We start from the raw sequence: 16,340 nt of genomic DNA, 5'->3' as shown, positions 1-16,340 counted from the left end.
AGCCCAGTATCCTGTCTTCCGACAGTGGCCAACGCCAGATGGGGCCCCAAAGGGAATGGACAAAACAGGCCATCATCCTCCCAGAACCTCCCAGCTTCTCCCCATGCTACCAAGGCTCTGCTGCTATTTATACTCATGCTAGCTCTCTGGCTAGCGTGAATATGTACCCAACCAAGGAAATCACACTGCTAGCTCCTAATGTAAACGTAGCCTTAGTCACAAATCCATGCTTCAGACACCCACCTAAGATACACCGAAGCTGATGCCGTACTGAGCACATCAGCCCTTTTCCTGACTGCTCCTTGGAGAGCCCACCAGATCCTTATTCTTATGGCAGTGCTTCCAAGCAGTCAGAAAAGCCAAATACAGGACAGTTTATTGGAATGGACTAAACAACTGTGAGGGAACTTTCCATGCAGTAAATAAAAACCTTCCCTCTTCACCTTCTTTTTGATAAATTAAATGGATTGAGTCCTTTAAGTGTTTCACTGGCAGGCATTTTTTCTAGCCCTCATATAATTTTTATGGCTCTTCTTTACATACCTCTCCAATTTCTCAGCGTCCTTTTACAAATGTGGACAGTAGAACTGGACACAGTATTCCAGTATCAGTCTCTCCCATGCTGTCTATGGAGGTAAAATCGCCTCTCCACTCCTACTCACTGCTCCTTTCTTAACATGTGCAAGGAGTTCATTACAATTTAAGCACATGCGTTAAGTGCTTTCCCGGATCAGGACCTGTATAAGTACTTTGTACATCATCTGGTCGGATGTATCCATAGGTTACAGAATTGTTCAGTTGATATTTCCAGGTCTTCAGAACCACAGATATGTAAGGTGGTGCTTGGGATCTGAGAGCTGTGGCTCTGGACCCAGTGGCAGAGACAAGAACTGTGGTGTGAAAAGTGATAGAGATGATATTTGCTAAGGGGGTCCGAAGTGACACTTAGAGCATGGGGGAAGTGTTAGCCCAAAGGAAAGGTTTGCACAGAGTAGGCTTTTGGTGTCTCAGTGGGGCCTGAGCAGGTTCTTCAGGGCATAAAGTCCTCTTTTCCTGGCCCATCACAGTCCAGATCTGAAGATGTAGATGAAGTTAGCCAGGATCCCCATGGAAATCATCAAGTGGCTGGTTTCTATGCTGCTGGTTCCATTCACATTGCACAATAGTTTATCACAGCAAAACACTTTAGCAGCTGTTTTGCCTTGCATTTTTGGACACTCAGGAGAGCACATCTTGGAGATGCGGTATTTGGATTCGTAACCTGACCCTGGAAAAGGAAACAAAGAGAGAAATTGTTGCTGAAAGTTTCCTTGAGTTCTGACTACATTCAGTTCCAAGGAGATAATAGACCAAAGTGGCTACGCAATAATGACCAACAGGGCAGAATTTCTTTACAATTAATGACCAACTAGGCCGTTAACCCAGTCAGTCTTTATAAACCAGGAAATGCAGGAACCAGAGGTCATTGTTGCTTTTAGATAATGGTTAGACTCAGGCTATGGTGTTCATTTTACAGCTCTTAGTATTTAAAGACCGCTAGGTAGTGGCCTCTAACATGCCCTTTCGATTCCTGACCCAGACAGGCACTATGGTGATAGGGACCATATAAGAACCCAGAGAGATGGAACATCCAAGAAATAGACTGGCCCATAGAGAATCCAGCCCAGATTTTAGGTTGAGCCCACTGCATGGTAGGATGAAAATTTGAGAGTTTGGTGAGTGCCCTGTGCATGCCCAAGCAGTGCATGTGTAAGCAAGAAATTCAGCTGATCAAAATCCTATGATACAGTAATGCCCTCTGACATGGCATGGCACATTCACTGGTATGGGGAACAGGAATTCTTCCCCAGTATTCCTGTAGGATCATAGGGTCACATTTCCATAGGGGAAATCCTAATGGGACCAGTGCAGGACTACAGCCAGCATGGGGGGCATGACAAGGCAGGATGGCATGGTACTGCCCACTGACCTGCAGGATGTATGGTATTGCCTGCACTGGCTTCATCCCAATCACTCACCAGACGCCAAACCCTCCAAGCCAGCACTGGGCTCTCCCACCCGTTAGTGTGTCTTAGTGAGATTCTGGGAGCATCCTGTCCCATGGAGGCTGCCTCTTGGTGGTGTGAAGTTTCCTGCTGCTCAGCAATTTGCTGTTCAGTGATCGTTTATTTATCCTTCCAGAAGAAGATGAGGGGGAAAAGCCACAACAACTTGGAAGAGTGGCCTAAGAGAGGAAGGTTAAATAATGCTGTGCTTAATACTACATAAACTGATTCGGATGTCTCTTAGACACCATGTTGACTCGAGCCTTAGAAATACCTCTGATACGACAGGTTTCAGAGGAGCAGCCGTGTTAGTCTGTATCCGCAAAAAGAAAAGGAGGACTTGTGGCACCTTAGAGACTAATCAATTTATTTGAGCATAAGCTGTAGCTCACGAAAGCTTATGCTCAAATAAATTTGTGAGTCTCTAAGGTGCCACAAGTCCTCCTTTACCTTTGATATGGTGGGCCAGAGCCTCGGCTGGTATAATCTGCAGAGTTCTCTCGACTTCAGTGGAGAAACCCCAAGTTACTCCTGCTCAGGATCTGGCCTGGTAGTTCTAAAGCTAGGCAAGAGGTGAGCAGAGACCTCTGTTTAGGGTATAATAGGCTCACCGTGGATGGGATTGAAAGTCAGTGAGACCTGTGCTCCTAAGTCACTTAGGTGCTTTTGAAAACTCCATCCTTTCCTCTTACCTTGCCCTCTGCCCACCCCAGTCTGTCTGTCTCATCTACCTGTTGCATCTACTCATTACCTAGATCTTGAGCTCTTGGGGTCAGTCCTTTAATGGAATGTCTGAATAGCAACCAGCACAAGAAAGCCCCAATCCCTGCCTGGGGCCCCTAGACACCACTACAATACATTATGACGCTGGATGATTCCAAAACATACCAGCGTCTATAACATCCTTGATTGTCACACAATATTTGTCTTCTTTTGCGCACATAGATATCTTCATACAGTACTTGTTAGACGTCTCCCCTTGGCATGTGTAGCACATGAACGAGTGACCTGCAAAAGGAGCACATGACATGGCTGAGAATGCGGTAGCAGCAGATGCTTCATTCTCAGAGGACCTAGCTCAGTCGTTTTCAACCTTTTTTTCAATTGGGGCTCCCTACAATATTTCAAACGGAGGTGCGGACCCCTTTCGAAATCTTAGGCTCAGTCTGAAGACTCCCAGGGGTTCGCAGGCCACAGGTTGAAAACCACTGTTCTATGGTAACGACAGCCTTTCGCAGACCCCTTAACATAGACTGCGGACCCCCAGAGATCTGCGAACCAGAGCTTGAAAGCTATTGATCTAGATGCCTCTGTTTTCCTTCAGCCTGGGTATGGCTTGTGACAGATTTGGCAATTTCCTGCAATATCCTGAACAAACCTTACTAAATTAAGTTTAAGTATTTTTGGAGTCCAGTGTCTTAAAAATGCAAAGTTTATATTGTATAGTGCAGTTCTCTGTAACGTCTCTAGGGCCAGTGTGAACCTTGGGGAAGGACTTCAAAGGACTATTTTAAACAATGTGCCTAACAAAGTTAAGTTAAGTTCCTAGGCAATACCTAGGGGGAAGTGAACGCAAATTACCCCCTCCGGTTATGCAAAGACTCAGCCCTCTCGAAGCTTTGTCCTGAGAAGTGGCCCATTGTCTGGCTGATGTCCCATTCATAATCTCCGCAGATCAAAGACCCCAAATGTATAAATGAGTGACTTACAGATCCATGGTGGGGATCAGGGCTAGGGCAGAGGGTTGGAGTGAGGGGGGGTGAGGGCTCTGGCTGCGGATGCAGGCTCTGGGGTGGGGCATTGGATGAGGGGTTGGGTGCAAGCTGCCTCAGGGCTGCTGGTGGGGAGAAAGGACCCCACACATCCCTCTCTCACCACAGCAGCCTGGGGCCAGTGTAGAGGTATCTCTCCCCAGTCCAGCAGCTCCAGGGCTGGGGCCACAGGAGAGGCACCTCTCCTCCCTGACCGCAGCAGCTCGGGGGCTGGGGCCCAGGGAGAGGCGCCTCTCCACCCCAGCCACAGCAGCTCTAGGGCTGGGGCCAGGGGAGAGGTGCCACTCTCCTCTCTAATCCAGACCCCTGTGGCTGTGCACCTGTGTGGCCACATGGCCATACAGCTTAGAGGGAACTTAGATGGGGGGATCCTTGTTCTGAGCTAACAGCTGTTATGAACTTGTAACCACAGAACCCGCCCCGGGTTTGAAAGACAGTCCATGTGGGAGCTGGGGAGATCTCTGGTAAGCTTATTAGCATGCATCTAGGTTCCTTCATTGTTTTAATATGTTTTCTCCGTAGCGCTGTCTTCTTAAGAATAAATGTGCTTGCTTAGAAAGGCTGTGTGGTATCTTACACCTATGGGCAATTGTGCTATTTATAGCCTCTGAGGAGACACGCAAAGCAGGCCTGCTTGGGCAGTCTGACTTGCTGGTGAGTTCCTTGTGTAGACAGGGAACTGTATAGCCTGGAAAACACCCAGTCAGGAGGGAGAGAGACCATAGAACCATAGAACCATAGAATATCAGGGTTGGAAGGGACCCCAGAAGGTCATCTAGTCCAACCCCCTGCTCGAAGCAGGACCAATTCCCAGTTAAATCATCCCAGCCAGGGCTTTGTCAAGCCTGACCTTAAAAACCTCTAAGGAAGGAGATTCTACCACCTCCCTAGGTAACGCATTCCAGTGTTTCACCACCCTCTTAGTGAAAAAGTTTTTCCTAATATCCAATCTAAACCTCCCCCACTGCAACTTGAGACCATTACTCCTCGTTCTGTCATCTGCTACCATTGAGAACAGTCTAGAGCCATCCTCTTTGGAACCCCCTTTCAGGTAGTTGAAAGCAGCTATCAAATCCCCCCTCATTCTTCTCTTCTGCAGGCTAAACAATCCCAGCTCCCTCAGCCTCTCCTCATAACTCATGACTCATGTGTTCCAGTCCCCTAATCATCCAGGTCTCTGCCCAGGAAAGGGGAAGGCTGGGGAGCCAGAAACCTAAAAGTGGGTGCCCTTGTTAGACCATGGACAGGAAACATAGGTGCAGTTGCCCTGTCCTGTCCTGGGACTTTCTCCTGGTGATGGACAGATGCCCAGGCTGACACTGGTCGGACCATCTGCTGCTTCCCATAGCTGGCTTTGTGAGGTATTAATGGCATTGTTATGGTCCCTGTCAGGAGTGGGCGGGACTGGACATCAGGGGCTTTGGTCCTTTCAGAGAGAGAACACAGAGATTATTGTTGGGCAATTACCCTCCCTTCCCTGATGGCTCTCTCATGTGGGGGTACAGCTGGCACGTCTCTGCTTTGCCACCCCTTTCATTCAATGGGTAGATCACGCCAGTAGATGAGATTGTGAGGAGAGATGGGCTGCAGGGTTTTCAGCAGGCGGATAATGCCCAGTTTCATCTCTCTCTCTCTCCTCTGATCTGGAGACTATAGTCAAATGCCTTCCCGGTGCCCGGGTGGAATTGGGGCATAGAATCATAGAATATCAGGGTTGGAAGGGACCTCAGGAGGTCATCTAGTCCAACCTCCTGCTCAAAGCAGGACCAATCCCCAACTAAATCAAGCATGCACTGAGCAAACTGGATCTGAAGCTCAGTCCTGAGCAATCTGAGGAGATGATGGTGCTTTGGAGAAAGACCTGCAGGCCTTAGATCAGCCCCTCTGACTGAGGGTGTATGACCAACATTGGTCACCAGAGCCACAGCTTGGGGTCTTGGCTGGACTCCCAGCCGCTTCTAGATGATCAAATAGCATCCGTGCTTGAGGTTGCTCTTTTCCATCTGTGTCAGGAGGCTGTGACCTTTTCACTTTAGATGTGGGACCTTGCTACTGGGATTCATGCCTTTGTCGGCTCCAGCCTGGACTAGTGCAATGTGCTCTATGTAATACGACACCTTTAAATCCATTTGGAAGCCAAAGCCAGTACCAATTGAGAGATCCTGTCTGATAAATAGAATATCTCAGCCAGAGGGCAAGCGCCCAGTGCTCCGGGATATGCACTAGCTGCCTGTTGCTTTCCAGGTGAAGTTTAAACTATTGGTTTTGACCAACAAAGCCCTAAATGGCCTGAGACCTTCTTATCTGAGACCCCCCAGCTTGCTCCCCACTCTGCCATGCAGTGCAGCTGAGCTTGACTACATTAATATAAGGAGGAGGGGACTTTAGGCTGAGCATTCTGCATGAGGGTCCCCTTCTTTGGACTCCTCACCCTGCCCAGGTCTGAAATAGCCCAACCTTCGTGGTCTCCTAGGCCCACCTGTCTGTTTGGGCATTGGGAGAGGGCTCGGGAAGTTAGGAGTGGGATTTTGATTTGGGGAAAAGACTGGCGTGGAGTGAGAGCTAATTAGGTGCCTCTGTCTCAATCGCTTTTTGACTTTCTGTGCCTCAGTTTCTCAATGTTTAAAATGGTAATAAAGGGACTGACCTCTTTTGTAAAGCCGTTTGATCAGAAGCGCTAAGAGCTGGGTATTGCTGTTGTTTATTCTGGTGTCTAGCAAAGGGCTAGGGGTGGGAATAAGGTTCACAGTTGACATCCGAGAAGTCATGTAGCAATACGTGTACGAGCTACAGAAGATGATCACAAACCTACAGTGCCTGTGACCAGGGCCATATTAAGGTTATGCAGGGTCTAAGGCTCATGGGAGGGGAAGGCCTATGTATACGGTGACAGGCATGAGGACCCAGGGAGGCAGCGTCCTGGAGCTGCCTGCCAGCCTCAGCAGAGGAGAGGGACAGAGGGAGCCTCTTCCCTCCCCGACAGCTAAGCAGAGCTCTGGAGAAATCGGGATGCGGGGCCGGGGGTGGGGGGGGGAAATGCCTGCTTAAACTACACCCACGGCTGGCACAGGTTCCCGTGGTCACCAGATTTTTAGTGTCCGGTCAGCAGTGTTAACCAGATCCCTGCAGTGTGTTCCTGCAGCGTGGGGAGATGCAGCTGGCAGGCAGCTGGCTGCAGGCTGGTCTCCTTCTAAGCCGCAGGGGGCTGCTTTGCCTTTCCTGCTGGCAGGAGCACTCTGGCAGGGCTATGTGAGCAAGCTCCCCCTCACCCGGCCGCGACCACGCCCCCTGCCTGACCAGTAAGGGCCTAAAAATAGGAGGACCTAAGGCTATAGCCTTATTAGCCAAATGGTAAATCCAGCCCTGCCTGTGACGAGATAAGTGAACTCTTTAGTGGCTTAGGGCACGTCTTCACTGGCAACGTTCAAGCACGGCCGTGACACGAGGGGCATAGCTCCCAGCGCTGGGGCACTGTCTACACGGGCGCTTCACAGCGCTGAAACTTGCTGCACTCAGGGGGGTGTTTTTTCACACCCCTGAGCGAGAAACTTGCAGCGCTGGAAAGTGCCAGTGTAAACAAGGCCTAAGTTAAAGGGACATCCTCAACTTGACACATGCATGAAACCTAATCAGGTTCAAACAATGAGTTAACAGTCCTTTCAGGCCCCTGAGATCTATGCAAAGTTGTGGTTTACTGTTCCATTTTCTTGTTATGTTCCTTTCACGGTTATGGCCTTGTGACATCCGCACCCAACAAACAAACCACAGAGCAAAAGCACAGACGAGGCATGACCAATGGGGAAAGCAACAGTATATGAAGTGCTATCAAAGGCCCAAAGTAAACACACGGAAAACATAAGAACATAACATAAGAACATAAGAACGGCCCTACTGGATCAGAGCAAAGGTCCATCTAGCCCAATATCCTGTCTTCTGACTGTGTCCTGTGCCAGGTGCCCCAGAGGGAATGAACAGAACAGGTAATCATCAAGTTATCCATCCCCTGTCGCCCATTCCCAGCTTCTGACAAACAGAGGCTAGGGACACCGTCCCTGCCCATCTTGGCTAATAGTTATTGATGGACCTATCCTCCATGAACTTACCTAGTTCCCTTTTGAACCCTGTTAGTGTCTTGGCCTTCACAACATCCTCTGGCAAGGATTTCCACAGTTTGACTGTGTGTTGTGTGAAGAAGTACTTCTTTTTGTTTGTTTTAAACCTGCTGCCTATTAATTTCATTGGGTGACCCCTAATTCTTGTGTTGTGAGAAGGAGTAAATAATACTTCCTCATTTATTTTCTCCACACCAGTCATGATTTTATAGACCTCAATCATATCCCCCCTTTGTCACCTCTTTTCCAAGCTGAAAAGCCCCAATCTTATTAATCTCTTCTCATACGGAAGCTGTTCCCTATCCCTCGTCATTTTTGTTGCCCTTTTCTGTACCCCAGCAGAAGTTTGCAACAGCAGTGTGGCATCGATACCATGAAGGCTGCAATAACTCTCTGAAATCCACCATTCCTGAGCTGCTTCCCAGCCTTTGTGTAACCTCTGTCTAACCTAGGAGAATCACTGGAGTCTCACCTTGCTCCGCACACAGGGCTGCAGCCAGCAGGGCGACAAGAAAAGCCTTCATCTTTGTCGACTCCTCTCCACCTGCATAGACTGGGCAGATGCTCCAAGGCAGGTTATATACCTTCCGCAGGCAGCAGTTTTACTGGTTTGGGATGTCTCATAGAGCAGGACATCAAGTCAGCCGGGGGTGTGTAACGTGTGTGGGAGTTTTCCTGGCTGGAGTCTATGTGGCATATGTTGGCATCCATGGGGAATTTCCCTGTATCTGACTTTACCCTTGCTGGATTTTGACTGCAGGTGGGTGGAAGGCCTCTGGGAATTAGTTTTTCCCTCTCTATCCTCCCCAAGTGTCACCTTCCAGCCGGAGCAGCACCACTGATGAATTCCAGGGACTGAAGGAATCTCACTCACAGTGCTGGGTTGTTCCCAACAGCACCGTTGCCGAGTCTCGTCTCCCACCTGCTTGTCAAAGTCTGAGGTATAGTGTGTCCCGCCATTCCTTTAGCACAGGGGTACTCAGACTGTGGGTTGGGACCCCAAAGTGGGTCGGGACCCCATTTTAATGGGGTCACCAGGGCTGGTGTTAGACTTGCTGGGGCCCGGGGCCAAAGCCCAATCCTACTGCCCAGGGCTGGAGCTGAAGCCCGAGGATTTCAGCCCTGGGCAGCGGGGCTCAGGCTCAGGCTTCGGCTTCAGCCCTGGGTGACAGAGATCAGGTTATAGGCCTCCCCGCCTGGGCCCAGAGTGATGGGGCTCGGGCTTTGGCCCCCCTCGCCCAGGGTGGCGGGGTTCAGGTGGGCTCAGGGTTTGGTCCCCCATCCTGGGATCGTGTAGTAATTTTTGTTGGTGGCCGCAGTGCGATGAAGTTTGAGAAGAGGTGCCTTTAGCAGACCATTCCATAGAGTCCTGGGGCCCTGTCCTCAGCTGGTGTCAACTGGCCTACTGAAGTCAGAGCTACACTAATTTACACCAGCTGAGGATCCCCCTGGGAGGAAGGTTCGGCCTAAATCTTTCCTTCCTTTACATCTCCCCATTGCCCGTCACTGAAGTGTTCTCCTCCCTGATTTTGGGTGCCAAACTGAAGACACCTGAATGGGGTGTGACTTTTCAGAGGGCGGGAGCTCCCCACTTTCTGAAACTCAGGCCCTATTTAAGGTGTCCCAAACTGGGCACCCAAATTCACTGGTCCCGTCTGAAAATCTTGGCCATGTTCTCTCATACCCACACTACTCAGCTCTTTTAATCCCCCCTCGTAAATCAGTCCCTCAAGCCTCCTATTCACCTGCATTGCTCTACTCTGTACCCATTGCAGCCTATCTGTATCTCTCTGCTACTGAGTGCCTGGAAATGAACCTCAAATCAGGAACCCAGGAGCACGTCGGAATTGCCTTGCCAAATCAGGTCAAGATCCTCCCTCTGACAGCCGGCAGCGGTACCTGTGTCAGAGGAAGGTGAAATAAATTCTTCGATGGGCATTTAGGGAATAACGTAACAATAGGGAGGTTCTTTCTTGATCCCCAGCAGCTAGTGGTTTGTTTATCCCCTGCAACATGATGCTTTGTATCCCTTATAATGTTTTGAATCTTATCTATTTTAACAGTGTTGTCATTAGCCACAAAACTCTCTAATCCTTTTCAGATCTTGCTAAGCTCTTGGCTGCCATAATAGCACCTGGCAGGGAGTTCCACAGGTTATTCATGCATCCTGTGAGAAGAATTTCCTTGTGTCGGTTTTCCTAGGTTAATAGATTCCAGAAGGGGCCGTTGTGATTATCTAGTCTGACACAAGCCATAGAATGGCCCCAAATGCGTCCCCTTTCAATATCAGTGGTTGTCTCCTTGTGCTTGGATTTTGAGCTAGGGATAAAAGGGAACTCCCAATTTACCTTCTCTTCCCCATTCGTTGTTTATCATGTTTACCTCTATCATGTTCCCTTTCGTTTCCCTCTTCTGTGAACTCAACAGTCCTCTAACCATTGCCAAGTCTCCAGTCATTTCTGTTGCCTGTAGAGTCATAAAGCCAGAAGAGATCCATCTCATCTGATCTCCTCTGTCACACCCCTGAATTAATCTCTGCTTGAACTAGAGCTTATCTTTATTTTGAAAATTGCCAGTGATGGAGAATCCACCAAAACCCTTGGTGAGTTGTTCCAAGGGCTAGGTACCCTCACTGTTAAAAATGTTCACCTTATTTCTAGTCTGAATTGTCTAGAATCGCCCTTCTGTTTCTGCTTCATCTTCACTGAGATGGGGTGACAGTCCCAGAAGTGGTTGCAACAGATGCCGCAGCTCAAAACTGCACTAGTTTTTCCTTTATGCTCTAGCCTATCACAAATCGTGGTCTAACTTGCTCTGAGTCTGTTTCAGGCCTACTGCTTTCCAGATTTCAAATGATTTCAGTTTATTTCCCTGGAGAGGAATTAGTTCTCATCAGACATTCCATGCCGCACTGCAGTGTTGTAACTCTCCGGTTCGCACTCCTCTTCGACTTGTAAACATCCCTAATTTTGTAAAGAGCATGACTCAGGCACGGAAGACTCGGCTTTCTCAACAGGTTCAATCTGAGACACGGTAAACAGAAGCGACACTCGTGAGCTGCGTCATGATGATCTGTCTCAAGGCCTTTGGCCCGGGGGCCGGCATGAGGCAGAAGGCACAGTTCTGACCCCAGGTAAGGATTGAGGCTGTCGCAGCCTGTCATCTTTCGTGGGGAGTCTAAAATATCCCCCGTCAGTATGATGAGTGGAATACGAAAAGGAGGATTGACTGAATTCTCGGTTAGGTTACCACTTGACTCAGCGCTGGTTATGTGTAAAATTTTGGACACCAATGTCCAAAAAGGTTGTAGAGAAATTGGAAAGGATCCAGAGGCGAGCGACAAAGATGATTAAAGGGCTGAAATGCAAGTCAGATGAGCAAAGACTGAAGGAATGGGGTATGTTTAGTTTGGAAGAGAGGAGATTAAAGCTAGACATGATAGAAGAAAGGTCCCCAAAGTGTGGGGTGGCGGGACCGTCAGGGGGGCACGGCGAGTCCAGGCCAGCCACCACGGGGGGCAGGGAGGGAGCGCCACCCAGCCTCTCCCCACCCCGAGCTCTGCTCCAGCCCTGCCCCCAGCCGCAGACCTGGCTCCCAGCCTTGTGGCTGGTTCTGCACCCAGCTGCGTGCTCAAGTGCAGCTTTGCTCCCGCCCAGAGCTGAGGCGTGGGGTGGGGTGGGGCTGGGAGTGGAGCCGCACCTGGCCACAGGCTCAGCTGCCAGCCCTGACTGTGGCCTGGTTGCGACTCTGCTCTTGCCCCTGCCCCCAGCCTCGGCCCCTGGCCGCGGCTCAGTTCCCGGCCCCACTTCCGGTTCCCACCCCATCCCTGCGGCCCGAGCCTCGGCCCCTCACCACTGTCTGCATCCCATCCCAGCCGCACCCCGCTCCTGGCTCCGGGGGGTGGGAGAGCAGGGGCACGGGCAGGGGTAAGAGGGGCATGGCCCTCCAAAGTTTGGGGACCACTGTGACAGAGGTCTTCAAATACTTGCAAGTTATATTTCAAATGCTATTAAATAAACACAACTATGAGATAGTTGGCATCACAGAGACCTGGTGGGATAACACTTATGACTGGTATATTGGTATGGAAGGGTACAGCTTGCTCTGGAAGGACAGGCAGGGGGAAAAGGGAGGAGATGTTGCCTTCTATATTAAAAATGTATACTCTTGGACTGAGATTGAGATGGAAATAGGAGACACACTTGTTGAGAGTCTCCAGCTAAGGATAAAAGGGGTAAAAAAAACAAGGCTGATGTCATGGTAGGGGTCTACTACAGACCACCTAACCAGGTGGATGAGGCTTTTCTTAAACAACTAACAAAATCATCCAAAGCCCAGGACTTGGTGGTGATGGGGGACTTCAACCTCTCCGGCATCTGTGGGGAAAATAACACAGCAGGGCACAGATTAGCCAATAAGTTCTTGGACTGTATTGGAGACAATTTTTTATTTCAGAAGGTGGAGAAAGCTACTAGGGGAGAGGCTGTTCTAACTTTGATTTTGACAAATAGGGAGAAACTGGTTGAGAATTTGAAAGTGGAAGGCAGCTTGGGTGAAGGTGATCATGAAATGGTAGAGTTCATGATTCTAAGGAATGGTAGGAGGGAGAACAGCAAAATAAAGACAGTGGATTTCAAGAAGGCAGACTTTAGCAAATTCAGGGAGTTGGTTGGTAAGATCCCATGGGAAGCTAGTCTAAGGGGAAAAACAATAGAAGACAGCTGACAGTTTTTTGAAGAGAGATTATTAAAGGCACAAGAGGAAACTATCCCACAGCATAGGAAAGATAGGAAGTATGGCAAGAGACCACCCTGGCTTAACCAGGAGATCTTCAATGATCTAAAAATCAAAAAAGAGTCCTACAAAAAATGGAAACTAGGTCAAATTACAAAGAATGAATATAAACAAATAACACAAGTATGTAGGGACAAAACTAGAAAGGTCAAGGCACAAAAAGAGATCAAACTATCTAGAGACATAAAGGGTAACAAGAAAACATTCTACAAATATATGAGAAGCAAGAGGAAGACCAAGGATAGGGTAGGTCCATTATTCAATGAGGGGGGAAATAATAACAGAAAATGTGGAAATGGCAGAGGTGCTTAATGGCTTCTTTGTTTCGGTTTTCACCAAGAAGAATGGTGATGATTGGACGTCTAACATAGTGAATGCCAGTGAAAATGAGGTAGGATCAGAAGAGGCTAAAATAACGAAAGAACAAGTCAAAAATTACTTGGACAAATTAGAAAAGGAGGACTTGTGGCACCTTAGAGACTAACAAATTTATTTGAGCATATTTGAGCATAATTAGATGTCTTCAAGTCACTAGGGCCAGATGAAATGCATCCTAGAATACTCAAGGAGCTGACTGAGGAGATATCTGAGCCCTTAGCGATTATTTCTGAAAAGTCATGGAAGATGGGAGAGATTCCAGCAGACCGGAAAAGGGCAAATTTAGTGCCCATCTATAAAAAGGGAAATAAGGACAAGCCAGGGAATTACAGACCAGTCAGCTTAACTTCTGGAAAGGAAAGATAATGGAGCAAATAACTAAGCAATCAATTTGCAAACATCTAGAAAGGTAAAAAGGTGATAAGTAACAGTCAGCATGGATTTGTCAGAAACAAATTGTGTCAGACCAAGCTGACAGCTTTCTTTGACAGTGTAACAAGCCTTGTGGATGGGGGGGAGCAGTGTGGTAAATCTTGACTTTGGTAAGCTTTTGACACTGTGTCGCATGACCTTCTCACAAACAAACTAGGGAAATGCAACCTCGGTGGAGCTACTATAACGTGGGTGCAAAACTGGTTGGAAAACCGTTCCCGGAGAGTAGTTATCAGTAGTTCACAGTCATGCTGGAAGGGCAAAACGAGTGGGGTCCCGCAGGGATCAGTTCTGTTCAATATCTTCATCAATGATTTAGATAATGGCATGGAGAGTACACTTATAAAGTCTGCAGATGATACCAAGCTGGGAGGGGTTGCAAGTGCTTTGGAGGATAGGATTAGAATTCAAAATGATCTGGACAAACTGGAGAAATGGTCTGAAGTAAATAGGATGAAATTCAATAAGGACAAATGCAAAGTACTCCACTTAGAAAGGAACAATCGGTTGCACACATACAAAATGGGAAGTGATTGCCTAGGAAGGAGTACTGCAGAAAGGGATCTGGGGGTCATAGTGGGCCACAAGCTAAATATGAGTCAACATTGTAATGCTGTAGCAAAAAAAGTGAACATCCTTCCTGGATGTATTAGCAAGAGTGTTGTAAGCAAGACATGAGAAGTAATTATTCCGCTCTACTCTGCACTGATTAGGCCTCAATTGGAGTATTGTGTCCAGTTCTGGGTGCCACATTTCAGGAACGATGTGGACAAATTGGAGAGCGTCCAGAGTGACAAAAATGATTAAAGATCTAGAAAACATGACCTATGAAGGAAGATTGAAAAAATTGGGTTTGCTTAGTCTGGAAAAGAGAAGACTGGAGGGGACATGATAACAGTTTTCAAGTATGTAAAAGATTGTTACAAGGAGGAGGAAGAAAAATTGTTCTCATTAACCTCTGAGGATAGGACAAGAAGCAATGGGCTTAAATTGCAGCAAGGGAAGTTTAGGCTGGACATTAGGGAAAACTTCCTGTCAGGATGGTTGAGCACTGGAATAAATTGCCTCGGGAGGTTGTGGAATCTCCATCATTGGAGATTTTTAAGAGCACGTTAGACAAACACCTATCATAAATGGTCTAGATAATACTTAGTCCTGCCACGAGTGCAGAGGACTGGACTAGATGACCTCTTGAGGTCTCTTCCAGTTCTATGATTCTATAAATATCACAGTACATGTAGTATTATTTACTATATAATATATACTTCAAATACATAAAAAAGATGGAGAAAAGTTGTTCTCTCTTGCCACAGAAGGCAGAATAAGAGGCAATGGGTTCAAACTACAGCATGGCAGATTTAGATGAAATCTCAGGAAAAACTTCCTAACTGTAAGAGCAGTAGGAGAATGGAACAGACTGCTCCTGGAAGCTCCTTCACTGGAGGTTTTCAAAAGGAGGCTGGAGAGCCATCTGTCTGGGATGGTTTAGACACAACAAATCCTGCATCTTGGCAGGCGTTAGACTAGCTGATCCATAAAGACCCTTCTAACCCTATGAGTCTACGATTCTAGGTTGCACAATGATGTCACATCAGTTGGTTTTTGAGCACTGATGCTCATGGCTAGGTTCAGTCCCATCCAGGATGCATCAGTGTTTCCAGGGGCATTTTGGACCACTCACGCTCCTGTAGGACCTTGACACAGCTGCTGATTTGACCTTGGTCAAATTTGCAGATGACGTAAACTGAGAGGGGGGGGGACAAAGTCACAAGGGGAAAACCTCCCAGTGACCCAGAGAAGTAACAGCAGTGGGAACGGCAGTGTTGCCTGATTTTAGGGAGATTAACAATATTGTTTAGATAATATGGGTTACAGGCTTACCAATTAATCTGGTCAGAAGATAATAAGGTTCTTGTCACAGAAACAGGCTACACAGAATTTGCAGGGACCCTCGGGATGTATGACAAGGAAATTTACACTGAGAACAAAATGTTGCCTTAAAGCCTTTTATTGAGATAAACGGAATAGTAATGGAATAGTAGTCAAATAATAATCGAATAATCAATCAATTGCAAAAGCAATAATATTGTTCTCATAGTATATGTTGTATTATATACTATAAAGGGTTCTCGGTTAATATACTCACAGCTTTCCTTGATAACCTGGTGGTAAGAGACAAAGGACATTATTATGTATTATTCATGTATTTATGGTTTACTATGCATGCTCTGATTTATGTCTATGTGGTATCTTTTATTATTTACCTGGGAAATGGTACTGTAAAAAATTTGTTAAAAGCGCCATCTTGAATGGCATCTAGTAGTTGTTTGGCAGCCATGTTGGCTACCCTTCTCTTTGGAACTTTGGTGGCCCTTTGTTTTTGAGTTTGGCGCTTTTTTGTGGAAAGGAGCGGAAAGGACTGGTCAGGTGGTCACTAATCTGCCTAGAGACTAGAGGATATAAAAGCTCCACACACAGGCTCTAGGGTGCTGTCCTCTCTAGTGGCAGCCCGCGCCCGTGTCGTTGGATCAAGAACCACTGGAAGATCTCTGAGAGCTACTTACCTGAGAAGTGATCCTGATCCTAATCCTAGTTCAGCTGTCATCGAAGGTCCAAGTCCCTCCTGCGACGCCTGTCATCCCCAAGTGCAGTGGTGGGTCTGCATCCAACATCTCCAGGCCGAGGCAGACGATCAGATGAACTTTGATCTGTAAAGTATAAATACTTTTGTCTGTCATTTGTAGAGGGAGAGGGTTCTGGGCTTCATGCCCGTGCAAGCCACTGGGATATTTTGTCCATATACTTAC

The 16,340-nt window shown here is 47.6% G+C and overlaps 1 protein-coding gene across 1 annotated transcript; it reads right to left on the bottom strand.

The window, feature by feature from the left end:
* Positions 1-1,061: 1,061 nt before the first annotated feature.
* Positions 1,062-15,837, bottom strand: LOC140907962 (lymphocyte antigen 6E). Its single transcript, XM_073335050.1, has 4 exons — positions 15,798-15,837; positions 15,215-15,277; positions 2,934-3,053; positions 1,062-1,267 (listed from the first exon to the last, which is right to left on the bottom strand). Exons 1-4 carry the CDS (start codon positions 15,835-15,837, stop codon positions 1,062-1,064), a joined length of 429 nt encoding a protein of 142 aa, XP_073191151.1.
* Positions 15,838-16,340: the final 503 nt, after the last annotated feature.

Source organism: Lepidochelys kempii, chromosome 2 (genome assembly GCF_965140285.1).
Source record: "Lepidochelys kempii isolate rLepKem1 chromosome 2, rLepKem1.hap1, whole genome shotgun sequence".
NCBI classification, from domain to species: Eukaryota; Metazoa; Chordata; order Testudines; family Cheloniidae; genus Lepidochelys; species Lepidochelys kempii.
The sequence above is the reverse complement of the archived record's forward strand: the minus strand, read 5'-3'. Positions and strand labels throughout refer to the sequence as shown.

What these genes read in the sequence shown, in the direction of transcription:
- LOC140907962 (XM_073335050.1), bottom strand. Translation starts at nt 15,837, where the DNA reads ATGGCGCTTTTAACAAATTTTTTACAGTACCATTTCCCAG. An exon ending in TGTCAAGGTCCTACAGGAGC is followed by an intron (nt 3,054 to 15,214) that starts GTGAGTGGTCCA and finishes CTCCTTTTGCAG; the next exon opens with GTCACTCGTTCATGTGCTAC. An exon ending in CAAGGATGTTATAGACGCTG is followed by an intron (nt 1,268 to 2,933) that starts GTATGTTTTGGA and finishes TTCCTTTTCCAG; the next exon opens with GGTCAGGTTACGAATCCAAA.